This window comes from Cydia amplana, chromosome 21, assembly GCF_948474715.1.
Source record: "Cydia amplana chromosome 21, ilCydAmpl1.1, whole genome shotgun sequence".
Classification (NCBI taxonomy): domain Eukaryota; kingdom Metazoa; phylum Arthropoda; class Insecta; order Lepidoptera; family Tortricidae; genus Cydia; species Cydia amplana.
Genome location: NC_086089.1, coordinates 7,169,318 through 7,186,694, shown reverse-complemented (window position 1 = coordinate 7,186,694; position 17,377 = coordinate 7,169,318). Strand labels below are relative to the sequence as shown.

At 37.8% G+C, this 17,377-nt stretch overlaps 3 protein-coding genes across 3 annotated transcripts; 2 read left to right on the top strand and 1 right to left on the bottom strand.

The window, feature by feature from the left end:
• Positions 1–1,458: 1,458 nt before the first annotated feature.
• On the bottom strand, positions 1,459–3,453 carry LOC134658087 (death-associated protein 1). Its single transcript, XM_063513691.1, has 2 exons — positions 3,276–3,453; positions 1,459–1,841 (listed from the first exon to the last, which is right to left on the bottom strand). The coding sequence occupies exons 1-2, from the start codon at positions 3,325–3,327 to the stop codon at positions 1,591–1,593; spliced, it is 303 nt and encodes a 100-aa protein (XP_063369761.1). The 5' UTR covers positions 3,328–3,453; the 3' UTR covers positions 1,459–1,590.
• A 1,777-nt stretch (positions 3,454–5,230) lies between these two features.
• LOC134658017 (waprin-Thr1-like) lies at positions 5,231–8,016 on the top strand. Its single transcript, XM_063513613.1, has 4 exons — positions 5,231–5,274; positions 6,212–6,274; positions 7,512–7,667; positions 7,899–8,016. Exons 1-4 carry the CDS (start codon positions 5,271–5,273, stop codon positions 8,000–8,002), a joined length of 327 nt encoding a protein of 108 aa, XP_063369683.1. The 5' UTR covers positions 5,231–5,270; the 3' UTR covers positions 8,003–8,016.
• A 3,903-nt stretch (positions 8,017–11,919) lies between these two features.
• On the top strand, positions 11,920–16,572 carry LOC134657900 (waprin-like protein). The gene is made up of 4 exons (XM_063513477.1): positions 11,920–12,040; positions 15,194–15,256; positions 15,698–15,862; positions 16,458–16,572. The coding sequence occupies exons 1-4, from the start codon at positions 12,037–12,039 to the stop codon at positions 16,559–16,561; spliced, it is 336 nt and encodes a 111-aa protein (XP_063369547.1). The 5' UTR covers positions 11,920–12,036; the 3' UTR covers positions 16,562–16,572.
• Positions 16,573–17,377: the final 805 nt, after the last annotated feature.

Below are 17,377 nucleotides of genomic sequence, written 5' to 3'. Positions count from 1 at the left end.
GAAACAAACAAGCACCTCCACTTTTAAATAACAATATTTAAATTAACAAAAATATATTGAAGAATGTTTATAAAATGCAACATGTGAAGTGCAACTATGCATCGAAAAATGTAAATATAAAAGTATAAACTCTTAAATATAAATATTAATAAAAACATGTCATAATTTAATTTAAAATAACAATTTAGAAGTACGAGTAAATCAATCCAAACCCTGTGAACATTCTCTGTGAATAATGAAATTTAATTTTTTTAAATATGACTTTATACATTAAATGTAGTAATAAATATAGTGTAAAGAAGAAAGGAAATGTGTCGTCGCCAGGAAAAGGAACCTTAGTAGTCTACCACACTAGGCCCTTTTTCTGGAAAAACACTAAATATAAAATTACAATTATGTATAACCTATTATTAAATGATTTTTGTTATTCTTTTTAAATATTTATTACTTTTTTTATGACTTATCATGTTTATGTACATGTATGTCTTAATTTTATTTCTATTCTAAACACATTTCTTATTTGTAAAAATTATGGTACCATTTACTTGGATCTATTTATACCATAATGTAACCGAGGTTACAAAATAATGCATCCAAGTAAACGGAAACATTCATAATAGTTGACTTGTAATGTCGTAATTATTTAAGGCTTCGTCACACAGGCGTGTTTTCCAGGCGGGGCGTGAGCGCGGCGCGCCGCTTTTACATATAAAACGCTCACGCCCCGCTCACGCGCTGCTCGGAAAACGCGCCTGTGTGACGAAGCCTTTATTGTTAGATAACAGCTAACATAGATATACTGTTTTCTAAATGAGCACACATTTTTTTATACAAATGTAAAAATAGCCTTGCATTGATTAGGTTGTTATAGATTAGTAAAAATAATATTTAAATTTAATTCAACAGAAATTGATTGATTGCTACACTATGTGTTACATGCATATGTGAGTATGTGTATATAGGTGATTTATTATTTTGGGAAGAAACAAAAATATTTAGTATTTACCAGAGTAGGTAAAGCAATACTTACTCAATAGTTCAACTATACCAATCTAATCACTAGGCTAGTAGGCAGACAGTTCACATTAGGTGTTCAAAATGCAAAAGTATACTGTTACTTAACATGTTCGATCCCACGACCATATTTGAGCCATTGGGATAGGACAGATTAACCCTTTGGCCGCCAAAGACGTACTGACGCGCGCGGCTCAGCCCAATATCAACCTTCGTGCATTCCGACAAGGTTCACAATGACGCGCCGCATACTACAGGCGTGGGGTCCAAAGGGGGTCACCTTAACTTTATTAATTTATAATAATGCTCTAAGATTTTCAACACACAATAGTTGTATTTGCAAGTCTGTGATCTTCAGGATTAAAAAGATAAAAAATTACTCAGGAAAATAACAACCCATGACAATTTTTTTGTTGTATAATAGATTTTGTAGCAAGATCTATTGCCACAATGAAAATGTAACTATTGTTTGTACAAGTGTTTCAGTCTAAAATATCATTCCTGTGCCGTTTTGATAGAGCACCTAATGGTAAACTGAGAGATGTTGATATGCCCATTCGTAGAAGTCCAATGTGTCTACTTCCTTGGTTGTTGGATATTGGGTTTTGGCACAACGTTAATGTGAGCGGGAGGCTTCGGACTGTGAGCCACCTGAGCTGCTACCGGAGTGAAGTCAGCATTCCCTCGGTTTGGTGCCCCCGCGATGGACACTGGGTTGGACGGAACTGGAGATGGCCCGGAAAGGCCGGTCAAGTCTTCATTTGCTGGTTCCTTAGGGTTGGCGTGAGGAGTCTTGTGCTGTGTGATTCTCATGCCACCAGCCTTAACTGTGAAAGAAACATTTATTTATTTAATATTTAGGTATTGCACAAAAGAAAAGAAAAACATTTCGTACAAAAGGTGGACTTAATGCCAAAAGCATTCTCTATCAGTCAACTTTAAGGCAAAGCAACGTAAGGCATTAATCATTTGAACTCATTATTAAAATGACATAACTAATAATAAATCATCATCAACAGACAGACAAAGTTGCAGGCAAAAGCTAGTTAGCTAGTAAATTAGGGCATTATCTATGAAAAGGGACCTTATTGTCGATGGCGCTTACGCCGCACAGCGTCGCGCGGCATTGTATTTATACCGGAGCATCGTTAATAATGGCGTAACCACCATCGACAATAAGGTCCCTTTTCATAGATAACGTCACAATTATGTGCTGCCATTTTCCTGGTTGCATTTTAAGTTAAATGTTGTATTGTTGAATCTGTTAAAATATTAAACTGCTTTCTGCTTGGCTATGTGAATTCTATAATTTGCGTAAGTATGATATCCACTGAATAATGAAGTCTAATTATTATTAAGTTTCATATAAATCAGTACAATTCTAAAGTAAAATAACAACATTGATATATTTTTTTATGATATAAGAGTACTTTTGTAAGAGATTACCATCGCCCATGGACACCTGTGGCACCAGAGGGATTGTAAGTGGCGGCCTTATTCTTGAAGGTCGTATTTTTTTCACAACGTAAGTTTTTTAGGTAAAAGAAAGCATAGAAAAGGAGTGCCTATGATTCAATATATAATACAATTTAATTAAACGAGCAATTCTTGTTTATATATATATATATATTTTGGGGATATCGGATTTCGATGAAATTTGCTATATGGGGGTTTTCGGGGGCGAAAAATCGATCTAGCTAGGTCTTATCTCTGGGAAAACGCGTATTTTCGAGTTTTTATATGTTTTCCGAGCTTCGCTCGGTCACCCAGATATTACAATATAATTACATTTAAACATTTTTAACCATAGCATAATTTTGTAGCACTAAACGTAATGATAACATAATGTAATCCAAGGCTGTAATAAATGATGCTTCCATGCTCCTGTTGCGCCATAATAATGGCAACAGATCAACATTTTCACACAGTCAGGGTTAGTTTGCTTAGAAAAGCAATTAATATTTACCGGCGACAACTCATTGACCTTGAAAGTACGCTTTGTTTTTAACCTTTCGTGTATAGTAGTCGTACAAAGCAGGTATAAAAATTACGTCATTAAATTCTACTCCAAGTATTACAAAGAAAACATACGAGCTTATTACATGTGATAACGTAATTAAAGTAACAGAACAAGATGAGCCCCATTTTGAATAACACCATATGCTTCCTAAGTGCAATGGATATAAAATAAACACGTTTCAAAATAAAATGCGAGTAAAGATTACATGTAAACAAAGAACTTTTTAATCAGGTGAACTCACCTGCAGGAGGGTGTCCTGCCTTCAGTTGAGTACTTTCATCAGGGGAAGACATTGTTAATTACTTAAAATGTACCACAAAATGCACTGGAACGGTAGAAATCTGATAAGATTATAGCGTAAATACGAGAAATTTGTCAACGTGTAAGTAGGCACAATGACATGACACGGGCGCGGCGAAACGTCAAACATTTTTTCACCTGGCAATGTAAAGTGTCTATTTTTTTACTAAATTTTTTGATAATATTCGTGAAAACATTGTAGAAATAAATATTTGTAAATGTAACATACAATATTTCGGATGTTATATAAACCAAAATATATTTATATTATTTTTATGTGAATAAATAACTATTTTATTTTTGATATGGTAACACTGGGATTATCGTTAAAGCCTTAACACACTACGGCACCGCGACTTTGGTGCGGTGCGGTGCGGTAGTGTGTTTTGGCTATATAGCCATTCAAACAACTTTATCAGTAGAAAAAGGTTCGAAATTCAAATTTTCTCTGGGCCGATTACCTTATGACATCTGGTGACAAGTAGCGGTACTGATAGTTTCACTACTTTACGTTAGATGTCGGCTACGAAATAACTCGCGTTTTGGCACAGAATAAATAATAGTACTAGGTACAGAAGAATCACTCTCTAACAAAACGCGTCTGTTACGATCAGCACAGATATGGCCGCTAGGTGGCGACAGCGCCACGCGCGGCTTATGGCTAGCCACCAAAATTGGTGTGGAACGGATGTACTTTTAAAAATCATTTATTTACAAACAAGATATATACAGTGCATTAGTAAAAGAAATTAAAAACTAGCTTAAATCTAAAATAGGCCCTTGGTATAGGTATTACCTCCACTTACCGTTACCAGCCCTAGTAGCACGGTCGCATTTTTATCGTTTATCACCATGCCTGTCACGTTCTAACAAGTATGTATAGGTGAACCAGGATCTATTGAGGGTGCGCCATGTTGCGGAATTTCACTGGAACTAATTTTTTCATACTACACTGAATTGTCACCCTATACATGAGAATATATTATAAGTGCGAAAGTGACGGGCATAGTGATAGTCGATAAAAATGGAACCGTGTTGAGCCCACAGTATAAAAGCGATTGTATACACAATCGAGTAAAAATATAAAGTAGAATGTATAACTTTTAGGTAGGTACGTACGAGTATAAGTCGGTTTCGAGGACATTCTCGCCTTATCTCATATGTGTCCCCGCTTGGCGTCTCGGATTCATAACTTTCATAAGTCCCTCGGATGCGTAAGATGCGTTGCGAATGGATTTTTTTATTATGCTATCGACAGTTTCTGCAGAATACATTTTGCCTATTGTATTGTAAAATTCATAGAAAAAATAAATGCCTATTTAGTACCTTCTGATCGAGGGAAGAAGAGGGAATTCCACATTATAGGCAAAAGTATACCTACACTGGAGTCCACTGTGTTGGCTGATTATGAGTCACAAAGTAAAACTGTCGTGGTAGGTATAAAATGTTATAAAATGTGAATGAAATGCGATTATGACACTTGATTAATTCAAGCAAATAATATTGTCAGAAAAAAAGGAAGTCTAGCACAAGCCGGGGTGTATTTACCCTAGGGCCATCCGGGCCATGGCGTATGCCGCTCCTGGCGGATTGCAGTTTGTTTTTCTTCTTTGACTTCTGGGGCGGCAAAACTTATTGGCCCGTGGCGCCAAAATTTTGAGAATTTCTGCAACTTGAACATTGCTAGACGTGGGCCAAACATGCATTTTTGTTTCAGGCTAAATTACTCAACGTAGACTGGAAAACCGTATATATATGATAAACCGACCAAAAACCGCAATCCCTACACAATAATACATGATTCCCTCTAGGTTCACTTGATACCTATATCAGTGCTTATGACTCAGCTATTTTAGTATTTAAACGGCGGATCTGAACCTGAGTGGCAGTGTCCTGGCGACTTTAAGAAGTGGTGGAGGTGCCGACGTTTTGTAAAATGGGTATGGGTAAATATTTATTTAGCTGTTACGCCTGTTCCAATAATTACAATTAGAGTTTAATAGAAGTAATGTAAAGAATAATTTTACTCCTAAATCGATATATTTACTGTTAAATGTTGAGGTTTCGTATTAACATTAAACTAAAGTAACATTTGTATTTTGTATAAAAATAGGTACTTCTGCGGAAGTTTATATAGGCAAAACACATGTCGAACTGTACAGAAATACTTATTATTCTGTGTTTATTGGAAATTATTTGTGTCCAATACCTACAGTGTAAACTTTTGCGAAATACCAAATAAATAACAAATCAAACAAGTGTATAGGTATACACACATCGATTTATGGCCTCTACAAACGTCATCGATAATCGCATGCGATTTGCGATACATTGCGGCCTTTGATCGATCGATTCAATTTGTTACTCCCACTTAGCCAGATATTATCTAAAATCTCATGCCGTTTGTTGCAACGCCTAGAAGCCTAACATTGGGAATACTGATATCGACACATTTTACAATTTAAAATACACGCATGTGCATATCTGCATGCAAATTGTGTGGGAACACCGCATATGGCGCAATGATCATCCTGGGCAATTAGGCAGTTAGCACCGGGAGCGGGTTGATACTTTTTAATGGTATATAATATTCTGATTATAGGTATTAAGCTGCCTTACCACTAAGGCAGAGTGGCACAGATGAGCGGAGATGAGAGGAGACTTGCGGGAACAACCAATAGCGTTGGTTCTCATCTCCGCTCGCTGGATTACACCCAATGCTATTGGTTGGCTCCCGCGTCTCGCGTCTCCTCTTATCTCCGTCTCAGTGGAAAGGGAGCCTTAATCTGTTTATCCCTAACCTTTACAATTAACTAAATAATTCATTTAAAACTATTTACTGGACAATGAGAGGTTTAATTTGGAGTATTTTTTCAGGATCCCTAAGTTTGGTGTTCTCTGCTTTTGCACTTTTGCTGGTCGTCGCTTACACGGACGCAGGTAAGGCCCAAATGGGTGTTCTTTAATTCATTAAAAAAAACCGGCCAAGTGCGAGTCGGACTCGCGTTCCAAGGGTTCCGTACATTAAGTGCGACTCACGCTTGACTGCACATTTCTAATAGGTTTTCCTGTCATCTATAGGTAAAGAACTATTTTGTGTATTTTTTTCAAATTTTTAGACCCAGTAGTTTCGGAGATAAGGGGGGGGGGGGGGGGAATGTTCATTTTTTGCTTATTTTCTTGAATAACTGCTAAACTATTTATCCTAAAATTATAAAAAAAAATTTGGTCCAGTACGGATATGATGGTCGTTCTTGTCTACGTGACAGCGTGATAAAACGGTGTCCGTCACTTTCTTTCCCACGGTGTTAAACAGTGACAGTTATTTTATCACGTGGATAAAGATGGATAAAGCTATCCATAATAGGCTGGCTGTAGTTTCGGAGAAAATAGGCTGTGACAGACGGACGGACAGACAGACGCACGAGTGATCCTATTAGGGTTCCGTTTTTTCCTTTTGAGGTACGGAACCCTAACAATATCTTTTCGAAAATAACTTTTCTTTGATTTCCGAGGCACGTTTTTTTCCTAAGACTTTGTCCAGACGAAGACAATTTTCGCAAATCTGATTAAATTGTCCGATCAAATCAGGACGTGCACATCAATTCGGCCACTTTCACCAATTTGAAAAAAAAAAGTCCCTAACCGCGAATACTAGCGTCCCAAATTGGTACTTTGGCGTCCGCACCCCATTTTTACACGACTGCCCAAAAAAAGGAGTGTATTGTTTTATCGGTAGTATCGGTCATAATCGGCGGTCGAATTCGGCGAGCCAATTTGGCGTTTGTGCACACCGTCCTGATTTGATTGGACAATTTAATCAGATTTACGAATAATTGTCTTCGTCTGCGGGCTCAGCATTCGCACTTACATACTTGTTAGAACGTGACAGGCATGGTGACAAACGATAAAAATGCGACCGTGCTACTAGGGCTGGGCACACGACTTTATGCCTCTCTATCACTCTTCCATATTAGTGCGACAGTTGACAGTTGCGTTTGGCATGCCCATGTTTGTTTTTTTTGTCAGAGGTGGAGGTAATCCTCATTGGATACTCCGGCCCGGTATCCGGTAGCATGCCCGACTCGGCTCTACTGGAGATTTTTTTCTATACGGACTAAACCCCTCCACTCTGTAGAGTGTTTTGTTACGCACCCTGATTTGAACCCCTTTCCAGACCGCCAGTGCCCCCCACCCTCGAAGGTGTACAGTCGGAGCCCTAAATGTAAGGAGAACTACGACTGCAAAGGCGGTAAGCTGTGCTGCCTCAACCAGAGCAATGAGAAGTCCTGCTTCGAGCCCGTCAGCCACGGCGGCGTCGGACAATACGGCCGTATGTTCTTCATATCGTTTTTATTGAAATATTCTTTTACCCTCTGTCCACCAAACACGTCAACTGACGCGCGCGGCTACAGCCCAATATCAACCTTCGTGCATTCCGACAAGGTTCAAGACGCGCCGCGCAGCCCGCACTTGTTAGGCGTGGCGTTCAAAGGGTTTAGTTACGTTAAGTCACATTTTGGTAGAAGTATCGAAGTTTTTAAATTATTTATTATTTTTTCAGCGGGTAGCAACGAAGGAGTCCTCTGCGAAGGTCGAAAATGCCAAAAGGGGGAAGTCTGCGAGCTCGATCCGAAAACCAAGAGGAAGAGATGCGTCCGAAAATAATTTACAGTACTAAACATTAAGAGACACCCCACACTAGCGTCTCCCGAGGGTCAGAGCTAGTCAACTCTATGGCTGCTGCTCGACGCAACGTTGGCGCAGCGTGACACCATTTTCCATAACTAGACGCCGACGCTCAAAAGACGAGCGTGGGGTCTCTCCAATAACTGCCTGACCTGATCTCGTTAAAGGGTTTAATGGTGCGACCCGGGGGCCTAGCCAAGTTGACAATCGTACATCCACAAACGCCAAATGACCATACATGCCAAGTGAGAATCGTTGATAGAAAACGCCGTGAGTTCGTTGCATATCTTAGGGTAACATTCCATTTCTGACCGCAGCCACAGAATAAATAATAGTACTAAGTACAGAAGACTCACTCTCTAACAAAACGCGTCTGTTACGATCAGCACAGATATGGCCGCTAGGTGGCGACAGCGCCACGCGCGGCTTATGGCTTTCCCCAAAATTGGGGTCGAACGGATGTACTTTTAGCTACAAATACAAATACAAACTGACTGTGGACTGTCACCTTTAGAGTCATGAATCTAGTATAACTGGATCAGACATGAGGGGTGGGGGAAATGACTGAGCGGGATAGTCTTATGTATCTTTCAGTAGGAGTAGCAGCGAAAGCGCTATTATTGTTTGTCCTTGTCACAGTCTCACATTTTTTTTATTCCCCACCGAAACTTATTATAGTATGGATTATGGTGAGCAACAAATAAATTCGACCAATGTGTCGCATTGCGTATGTTTTGTCCCTCATAGTATACCACATCTATTACGTTATGCGCGCACGAGCAACTTTGTCGCCGCGACTTTGTGTTTTGTCTCTGTCGCACTTGAGTGCGCGCATACCCTTAGGATCCTAGTCCTACCATCTATGTCTTATCCCGATACTTATTTTTTTTCTTTTAGACCGGCGTTAGTCGATGCACGATTGTCCTAGTGGCCAGGTTCCGGTTTGATTTACTTATGTTTTTCATCAGATATTAGTATCCTTGCCTTACCACGAGTTTGACTCTGACATATTCGCTAGCGACTACGTAAACTAACTGACAATGCATCTCCCTCGTGCTGACACAGAATAAACGGTGCAAGTGGTTTGAGTTGACGCAGTCGCTAGCGCTTTAAGGCCGCGTAAAACACATGGTGAGGGTACAGGTACATTCGCATTAACGCTTTATAACTTCATGATACTTAATGCCAAATATTAATAAAGTTATTATGTTTATTTTCACGTGTTTTATTTTTCCTACTAGCTGATATGTACTCTTTAATACACACAAATATACCTACAAATTATCCAGTTACGCCAAGATAAGTCTCGAACGATTTTGATATATAACACATGCAGTGCAAGTGTTATTTATATGTACCTCATAAATTAAAAGTATTTGACGTTTAAAATAACACTTGCACTGCGTGTATTGTGCTATCAAAATCGTTGCATTATTATCGGTTGGATAAATCTGAACCATCGAACTACTTATTATTTTAGTAAACATTATCTGGGTTACAAAAACAAGGTTTAAGTAGGTAGAGTTGGTAAGGTATTAAATGACCACTGCGGTCATTACTAGTTCCCATTTAGTATTTAAAATATATTATTATTAACCTACCTTATTAACATTATTATTAGAAAAATACCAATAAACGGAAGACACAGTAGGTACTAGGTATGGATAGAACAGTAACTCTAGTAATACTGGTATATTATTTTTTGTATGGTGGCATATTATTTCTATAGGTAAGTTAAAATAGGTTACCCTGTAATACAATTTGGTAAAGTAGTATTAGGTAGGTAGGTATCTCTTTATCATTATCACTCGATTAAATGGCAAGTGCGAGAGAGATAGGGGTAGTTAACTTTATAGAACTATATTTACTATACATATTTTTTTACTATAGGTAGGTACTTGATGGCTACTTATACTTAAGAATTTCTATGTTTATTAAACAACAAGCAACATAGAGTTATTCTTAGGTATGCCCCGAGCAAGAGCATTAGCGGATCATGTTCACTGTATTGTTCCGTAGCTGCTATATAAGTACCTACTACAAACAAAACTCCGACTGTTCCACACCGGTGGCAAATAAGCACACGGCCCGCCTGGTTATAAGCGGCCACCGTAGCGTATGGAAGTCTGTAACTCCAGGGATGAAAAATTTAAGCGCGCGGAGGGAGTCATACGCTCATATAAAATAAACATTTTGGCGCCTTCTTCTACTGACAAATGGGTTTGTCAGACATTAATGTATTACTATATAATAGGGGAGACCGGGTATGGTTGTCTCAGGGGTTCATAGTTGTTACACCAATAATAAACAACTAAAGGAACGAAAAAGTACCGCCGTCGAAAGATCACAAGAGACCTTGTTTTTTACGTAATGAATGAGTCGATGAAATTTTACGTTCGTTTATTTAGAGGGGGTATTATGGCTGTTATAACAACCGACCTCTAAGACAAACATGCCCGGTCTCCCCTACCTAAGATAAGTATACCTGAGTACCCGACTTACACAAAGTATGAGGAAAATTTGACGCGGTATTTATATTACCTATGTACTATAAATACTAAGGTATATTATGTACCTACCTATACGTCGATAGGTTCATAGTGTCGGTAATTTAGCAATTTGCCGATAAGTATTCTTAGCATGAGAAGCAAAATGACGAATAAAATTATATCAGATATGCCAAACTATATTTCATGCGTGCAACTTAAACTTCAAAAGCGGGGTAATTTTGAAAATTGCAAATATCTACTTTTTTAACTAGAAGCACTATTACGTACGGTATTAAGGATGATTCACGCTAGACAGGGCCGTGCCCGGGCCTAGGCGTCCGATATGGAACCTTTCACACGACTGCACACCAGTACTCTCCAATTGTCCGTTCCCGGACACTCCTTAATAATCTTTTATCTTTTGCACCTAACTGCGACTTGTTTGCCGACCAAAGTCGTAAACTTTTTAAAGATTTTTTACGTTTTTGCGAATCAAACATGCAATAGGTAGCTTATTAATCGCTTTATCATTACTTACTTAATTTTACAGTGCATTGGTGTTAGCTGTAATGCTGTAAAATTTGTTTTCAATAAATATCAAATATCAAATATGTTATTTTATATGATGGCTGGTCGGTGATCACGTGGTGCTTTCCATAGAAAACGATCCGGACGCTCCGGCCCGGCCCCGGCCCGGTCTAGCGTGTCATCCTTTAGGGTAGCAACAATGAGCAAAATGCCTTAGTAAGCGGTGCAGTTGCAGTATTGCAGTGCGTAAATATTGCCAAGTGCTTCTGGTTTAGTATGTAGATATAGTTGGTCAAGCAAATCTTGTCAGTTGAAAAAGGCGGCAAATTTGAAAATCGCGGGTTATCAACACTACGTTTGAATTGTTCGAAAATCGCGTATAATTTATATCTTATCTTATCTGTGGAACTGTTTTGTTTACATTTCATCGTTGTTCGATGAAAATTGCTGCATTTTGTTTGTTTCCTAGGGATACCATACTTTAGTTTGCTTTGCATATGCAGCTTAACATATTCAGCTTGAGACTATTTTAACAATTTACAATAACTACTACGCCTTCGAAGTTATCCCAATGCACCTTGCCAATTCACTTCGTTATAACTAGGGATTTTCCCAAATATGAATATAGCATTTCATTTACATTACGTTTTTTTTTCATCCTACTTACATATTTTTGATATCAATTTTATTAATTAAACGAACCGACTATTTTATTTAGGAACTATCTCTTATTTACCTCACAGAGGCAGTGAACGATTAGGTATAAAATGAAGTAAAACACACAATTTTCTGTTAACAATCTACCACGACTAGTCTTTGACACATAGCGTCGTTATTACAATTTGATCTTCTTGCCCAGACTATAAGGTCGATAATTGAACGAACTGTTTACATCTCGTTCGTCTTGTTATTTAAAGTACATAGGCTCGTCGAACCAGTCTCATACTTGTTGAGACTTCTATACGTTGTGGACCTGTGGAAAACTTTACAAATAAAATGGGTGCGTATATATTATTATTGTTTGTTTAGATTTACAAGATACTTTTTTTACCACACCAACTGGTAAAGGCTTTCTCGATTGTTCAAAAACGGATAGCAAAGTTGCATTTTATTCACGTGTGAGGCAAATTTGGAGTTGTTTTCTTATGTTTGCTGGTAAAATTTACTTTTAAATGTTGGTTAAGAATGATAAATATTTAATAACATTCATTTGGATTTGGTTTGATTTTGTTTGATATCTTACAGTTAATTTTATCTTCGAGTTGGTGTGGTGGAAAATTTCGGGTTGGTTGTGTTTCACTCGGGAGCAAATTCTGTTTAACCCTCGTGCTTTAAACCCCGCGCAACGCTCTAGATTCCATTTTACGAACCACTCGCTACGCTCGTGCTTCAATTTTGGAATCTTTCGCTTGCTCGGTTATTATCAATACTAGCACTGAGCTGTTAAACAACAACTTTGCCCCCTTGTAAAACAAATTGTTATTGTATTTAGGTAGTTGGACGTATGAAGTGATATTAGGTAGATTTTTTTTCTGTAATTTAAAAAGATTACTTATATATACCGTAAACTGGAGTGTAATGATACCATTTTCAACTCCAAGGACGATTTTCACCAATAATCCAAACGATAAAATTAAATATTTTGACATCATTTTTTTTATCCATCCAATTAAGAGAAAATCAAAGAAAACTGCAGTTTTCTCCATATCCTTAAAACGGGGTCGATAGACACAAGAAAGGGGTGAATATAAATACTTATTCTGTTTTAGTTGTCTTATACCTACATCTAATTTGGTGAATTCTAGAACCTATTTCTTCAACAACAGAGGTCTTCAATAAAATTACTTGTAAATATCAAAACAGTAATAATATATACTTGTCTGTCAAGGAGGTATATTTATTATCTGTCTAGACTGGCTCGCACCTTGACCTCTTGCCATTTGTGATGCAAAACTGAAATGATAAATAGCCTATGGATATATTTTGCAACATTTTCGCTGGCGACCATTACATGACGCGTTCGTAGGTTTTCGAGAAAATCCTCCCCGGATACGGAATACCTACGGAAGGAAAGTACCTACCTAATAGTAGTTTATGCAACAGTGATATAATAAACTCGACTACGTCTCGTTTTGTAACTTCGACCCTTGAATTTTAAGAACCAATTATGAGCTGTTGCATACATTACTTTTTCTATAACAGCTGCAGCAAAAAAAAAAAAAAAAAAAGAGTTATTATTAAAAAAAAGAGTTATTATTAAAAAAAAAGAGTTATTATTTAAAAAAAATTGAGTTATTATTAAAAAAAAAAAGTTATTATTTAAAAAAAAAAAGAGTTATTATTGTAAATGAAAACATACCTCTTTCAATCAAGATGATCGGAACTTGTATCTTTAAAAAAAATAAAGCAGTTGTATTATACTCATAAGATGACTGCTAGCAGTCATCTTATGAGCCTATAGACAAAGCATTCAAATGACATTGCTTTAGATATCACTGTCAGTCATTTAATTGACACATTTAAGTGCTGGAGTAGAAAAAGGTGTTTATAAACATTGGTACGTACAGTCACGTACTTTAGTTGTTACATTTAGAGTTCACTTCACATTGGAAATTTCATACCGTTAGTATTTAACAATCAATTTAGCTTCAACTTCAACCCTAAATGTATTCCTAAAGCCTATGACCGTTAACCATCGTATTTGTTTACAATGTTACTTGTGTCTGTTGTGCTGTATATCCCACTACTGTATGTACCACTGTACTGGTATGTACGATCGTAAGTAGGTAAATTATACATGACAGTCATATATTGTCATTTGTCTTCGGTTACCGCGATAGTTACTCATGAAATAAAACTATTGAAGCGACGATGACGAGTCACCCGTTGACCACGAACCCTGTAAAGCAGCGGTCGGCAACCTTTTAGCAGCCAAGGGCCACATAGTAGTTAACGAAGTTGACGCGGGCCATGACTTTATCAGACATTGTCGTTTGTCAATATTACATACAAAATAGCCAAAGAGACTCGCGGGTAGGGTTACCAGATACAAATTTAGAATTTCCTGACAAAATTCCTGATTTCCGAATATTTTTCCTGACATTCATTTTTTTTGACGACGACGACGGAGGGGGGGGGGGGGTCTAGCCGTTAGCGATGGCCACCCGATTGAGCAGATACCGGCATCAACGCGGTATACGGCCCTTAGTAGAACAAGATGTTATACCTACATTAATTTTAATCACAAAGGCAGAGGATAATTATCTTTGCAAATGCGAATATTAGACATGATTTCGATTTCTAAACCAGATGTATGTATGCTTGATAAGTTGAGTGGATCTCATTTTTTTTTTACAATGTTTTTGGATTAATTTAAGTAAATAAAAAGGTGCTTTATAAAAAAAGTCTATCAATTCAAAAAATTCCTGACATTTTCGTGTTCCGTCCCCATTCCTGATAAAAGGCCAAAATTCCTGACATGTCAGGAAAATTCCTGTCATCTGGTAACCTTACTCGCGGGCCGCAAATGACAGGTTCACGGGCCGCGGGTTGCCGACCGCTGCTGTAAAGGGTTCGAAACGTCGGGATGTAGTATAAATTCAATATACGCGATATATTTTTATGTACGAAATATAATTTGATATTTACCAGTCGTTATTCGGTGAAGGAAAACATCGTGAGGAAACCGGACTAATCCCAATACTAGTTTACCCTCTGGGTTGGAAGGTCAGATGGCAGTCGCTTTCGTAAAAACTAGTGCCCACGCCAATTACTGGGATTAGTTGCCAAGCGGACCCCAGGCTCCCATGAGCTGAGCCAAAATGCCGGGACAACGCGAGGAAGATGATGATGATACGCGATATAATCCGTTTTAATAGTTTTATTTCATATACAAGACCAGTTTTTGTCAGATCCCCTCTTTCTTAGAGATTATGGATAGATTTATCTTAGCCATTTTATAGCTGTGTCGAAACACGTCATGGCAGAGCCAAATAAATTAGTCATGATTTTTGTAGTTTATTTGCCCAGAGTTTTTCTATAGTAGGTAAACTAACTTTGCATCGAGTTGAACAGAGCAGAGCAATGTGAGGGAATTTCGAAGGAGGGAGAGTGATGGATGGTAGATTTATTAAGAGTGTAATTTTTGTTTCAGGTTCTCTGACAATAGCGTTGTCTGTTTTCGCGGTTCTGTTGGCCATTGGCTACTCAGAAGCAAGTAAGTATTACAAACTGACTTATCAACTACTGAGCTTAGCTAATTCAATGAATTCAGTCCATTTACAATATCAGTGTACCTTAATGTCCGACCGAAGTTTCGCTTTCGGTTCCGGCATTATGTTTCGGCCTAAGGTTCGGGTTTGGCCATGTTTTGGCCAAAAAACTGACTAACCTTTCGCTGAAACTACATAACTGTGCCATATTTATAACTAGACAGAGCACTTTAAAAGAGATAATTAGTTTTAGTTCCGAAAATAAATGAAGTTATTTCGAGGCATTCCACAAAAAAGTCTACTTTGTCGGGGAAGTGACACGTATGGCAGCTACTTTAATAATGCTATGTTATATTGCAAACTAAATAATGGCTTCTTAGCTGTATCAGCAGTTAAAAAAAATAGCTTAACAGGGTGAACTTTTTCTACCTGTTGTTTTCATCCAGGTGGCAGCTGCCCCGTCCCGTCTAAAGTCTACAGCTGCAGCCCAAAGTGCAAGGAGAATTACGAGTGCAGCAACGGCAAGCTGTGCTGCAGGAACGGTTGCAATGAGAAGTCCTGCGCCGAGCCTGTTGGTGGCTCGCAGGGGGCTGGCGGGAACAAGTATGGAGGTAAGTTTTTTTTTTCTGCCAAACTGCAGGACAGTTTGTTGGCAGTTTCTTGGAATTCATTTTATACTAGAGAAGATTAAATGTTGATCAAAATAGTCCGCTTCTAATATATATTAGTATTGGTAATTTGTAATTTCGATAGTGCGATGTAGGAATTTCATAATAATCAGAGTATTTTTTGGCCGCGAATGGAGTCTTTGAATTGTATTCAAAGTACTCCTTGCGGAGATTTAGTTTAGGAGTACGGAATTAAAAATTAAATGATTCATCGTATCGAGCCCTAAATAATATATGGCACTGAATTGTGGTGTCATATAAAGTCTATAAATATGTATGCTGGCAGGAATTACGGTGGTAAGTGGTAAATCACATACAATGTTGCCCAAAGTAGGCCCCTCATATATTATGAGTGGTGGCTCCGCTATCTATATAACTACCTACCTAACAAGTTTAAAAGTACAACTTTTTAAAGACTGGTACAAACAAAACTACCTTGTTTCCAATATTTGCACTTGTCTTTCATTATATTTCATGATAATAGTTTCTCGTAAGTTTGACAGATATTATATGAATGATGTAATTGATGTTGTTTCAGCGGGTTCCAACAGCGGCATATACTGCAACAACCAGAAGTGCAGTCCGCAGGAAGTCTGCAAGATGGACCCGTCCACTAAGCGCATGAGATGCGTGCGTTCTTAAACATACGATTTTTTAAATGATGCAATAGGCTAGTTTACTATGGATCGAATGAAATTGTTTTACAGAATTCATGCAATAAGACCTAGATTTAACTACCGAGTTATGCGGTAAATACAAGGCCGAAAATCCTCTTGTGCTTTCAATGATTTTTCACCGTTAAAGCGTTCACTAAATTTTATTTGGGAATTTTCATACTTCTCTGCCGAGTGATGTTGATCAGTCTGTCAATTGTGGTACAACTGACCCTTAGTCTCTTTTTAGGGAACCGTAGCCAAATGGCAAAAAACGGAACCCTTATGGATTCGTCATGTCTGTCTGTCTGTCTGTCCGTCTGTCCGTCTGTCCGTCTGTCCGTCTGTCTGTCCGTCCGTATGTCACAGCCACTTTTTTCCGAAACTATAAGAACTATACTGTTGAAACTTGGTAAGTAGATGTATTCTGTGAACCGCATTAAGATTCTCATACAAAAATAGAAAAAAAAAACAATAAATTTTACCCCATACTTACAACTGAAACTCAAAAATTTTTTTTTCATCAAACCCATACGTGTGGGGTATCTATGGATAGGTCTTCAAAAATGATATTGAGGTTTCTAATATCATTTTTTTCTAAACTGAATAGTTTACGCGAGAGACGCTTCCAAAGTGGTAAAATGTGTGTCCCCCCCTGTAACTTCTAAAATAAGAGAATGATAAAACTAAAAAAAAATATATGATGTACATTACCATGCAAACTTCCACCAAAAATTGGTTTGAACGAAATCTAGTAAGTAGTTTTTTTAATACGTCAAAATCCCTAAATACGGAACCCTTCATG

Coding starts and splice junctions, on each gene's coding strand:
- LOC134658087 (XM_063513691.1), bottom strand. CDS start 3,327: ATGTCTTCCCCTGATGAAAGTACTCAACTGAAGGCAGGACACCCTCCT. Junction 1,842..3,275: donor GGCAGGACACCCTCCTGCAG/GTGAGTTCACCT, acceptor TTTCTTTCACAG/TTAAGGCTGGTGGCATGAGA.
- LOC134658017 (XM_063513613.1), top strand. Junction 6,275..7,511: donor CGTCGCTTACACGGACGCAG/GTAAGGCCCAAA, acceptor ACCCCTTTCCAG/ACCGCCAGTGCCCCCCACCC. Junction 7,668..7,898: donor CGGCGTCGGACAATACGGCC/GTATGTTCTTCA, acceptor TTATTTTTTCAG/CGGGTAGCAACGAAGGAGTC.
- LOC134657900 (XM_063513477.1), top strand. Junction 15,257..15,697: donor CATTGGCTACTCAGAAGCAA/GTAAGTATTACA, acceptor GTTTTCATCCAG/GTGGCAGCTGCCCCGTCCCG. Junction 15,863..16,457: donor TGGCGGGAACAAGTATGGAG/GTAAGTTTTTTT, acceptor ATGTTGTTTCAG/CGGGTTCCAACAGCGGCATA.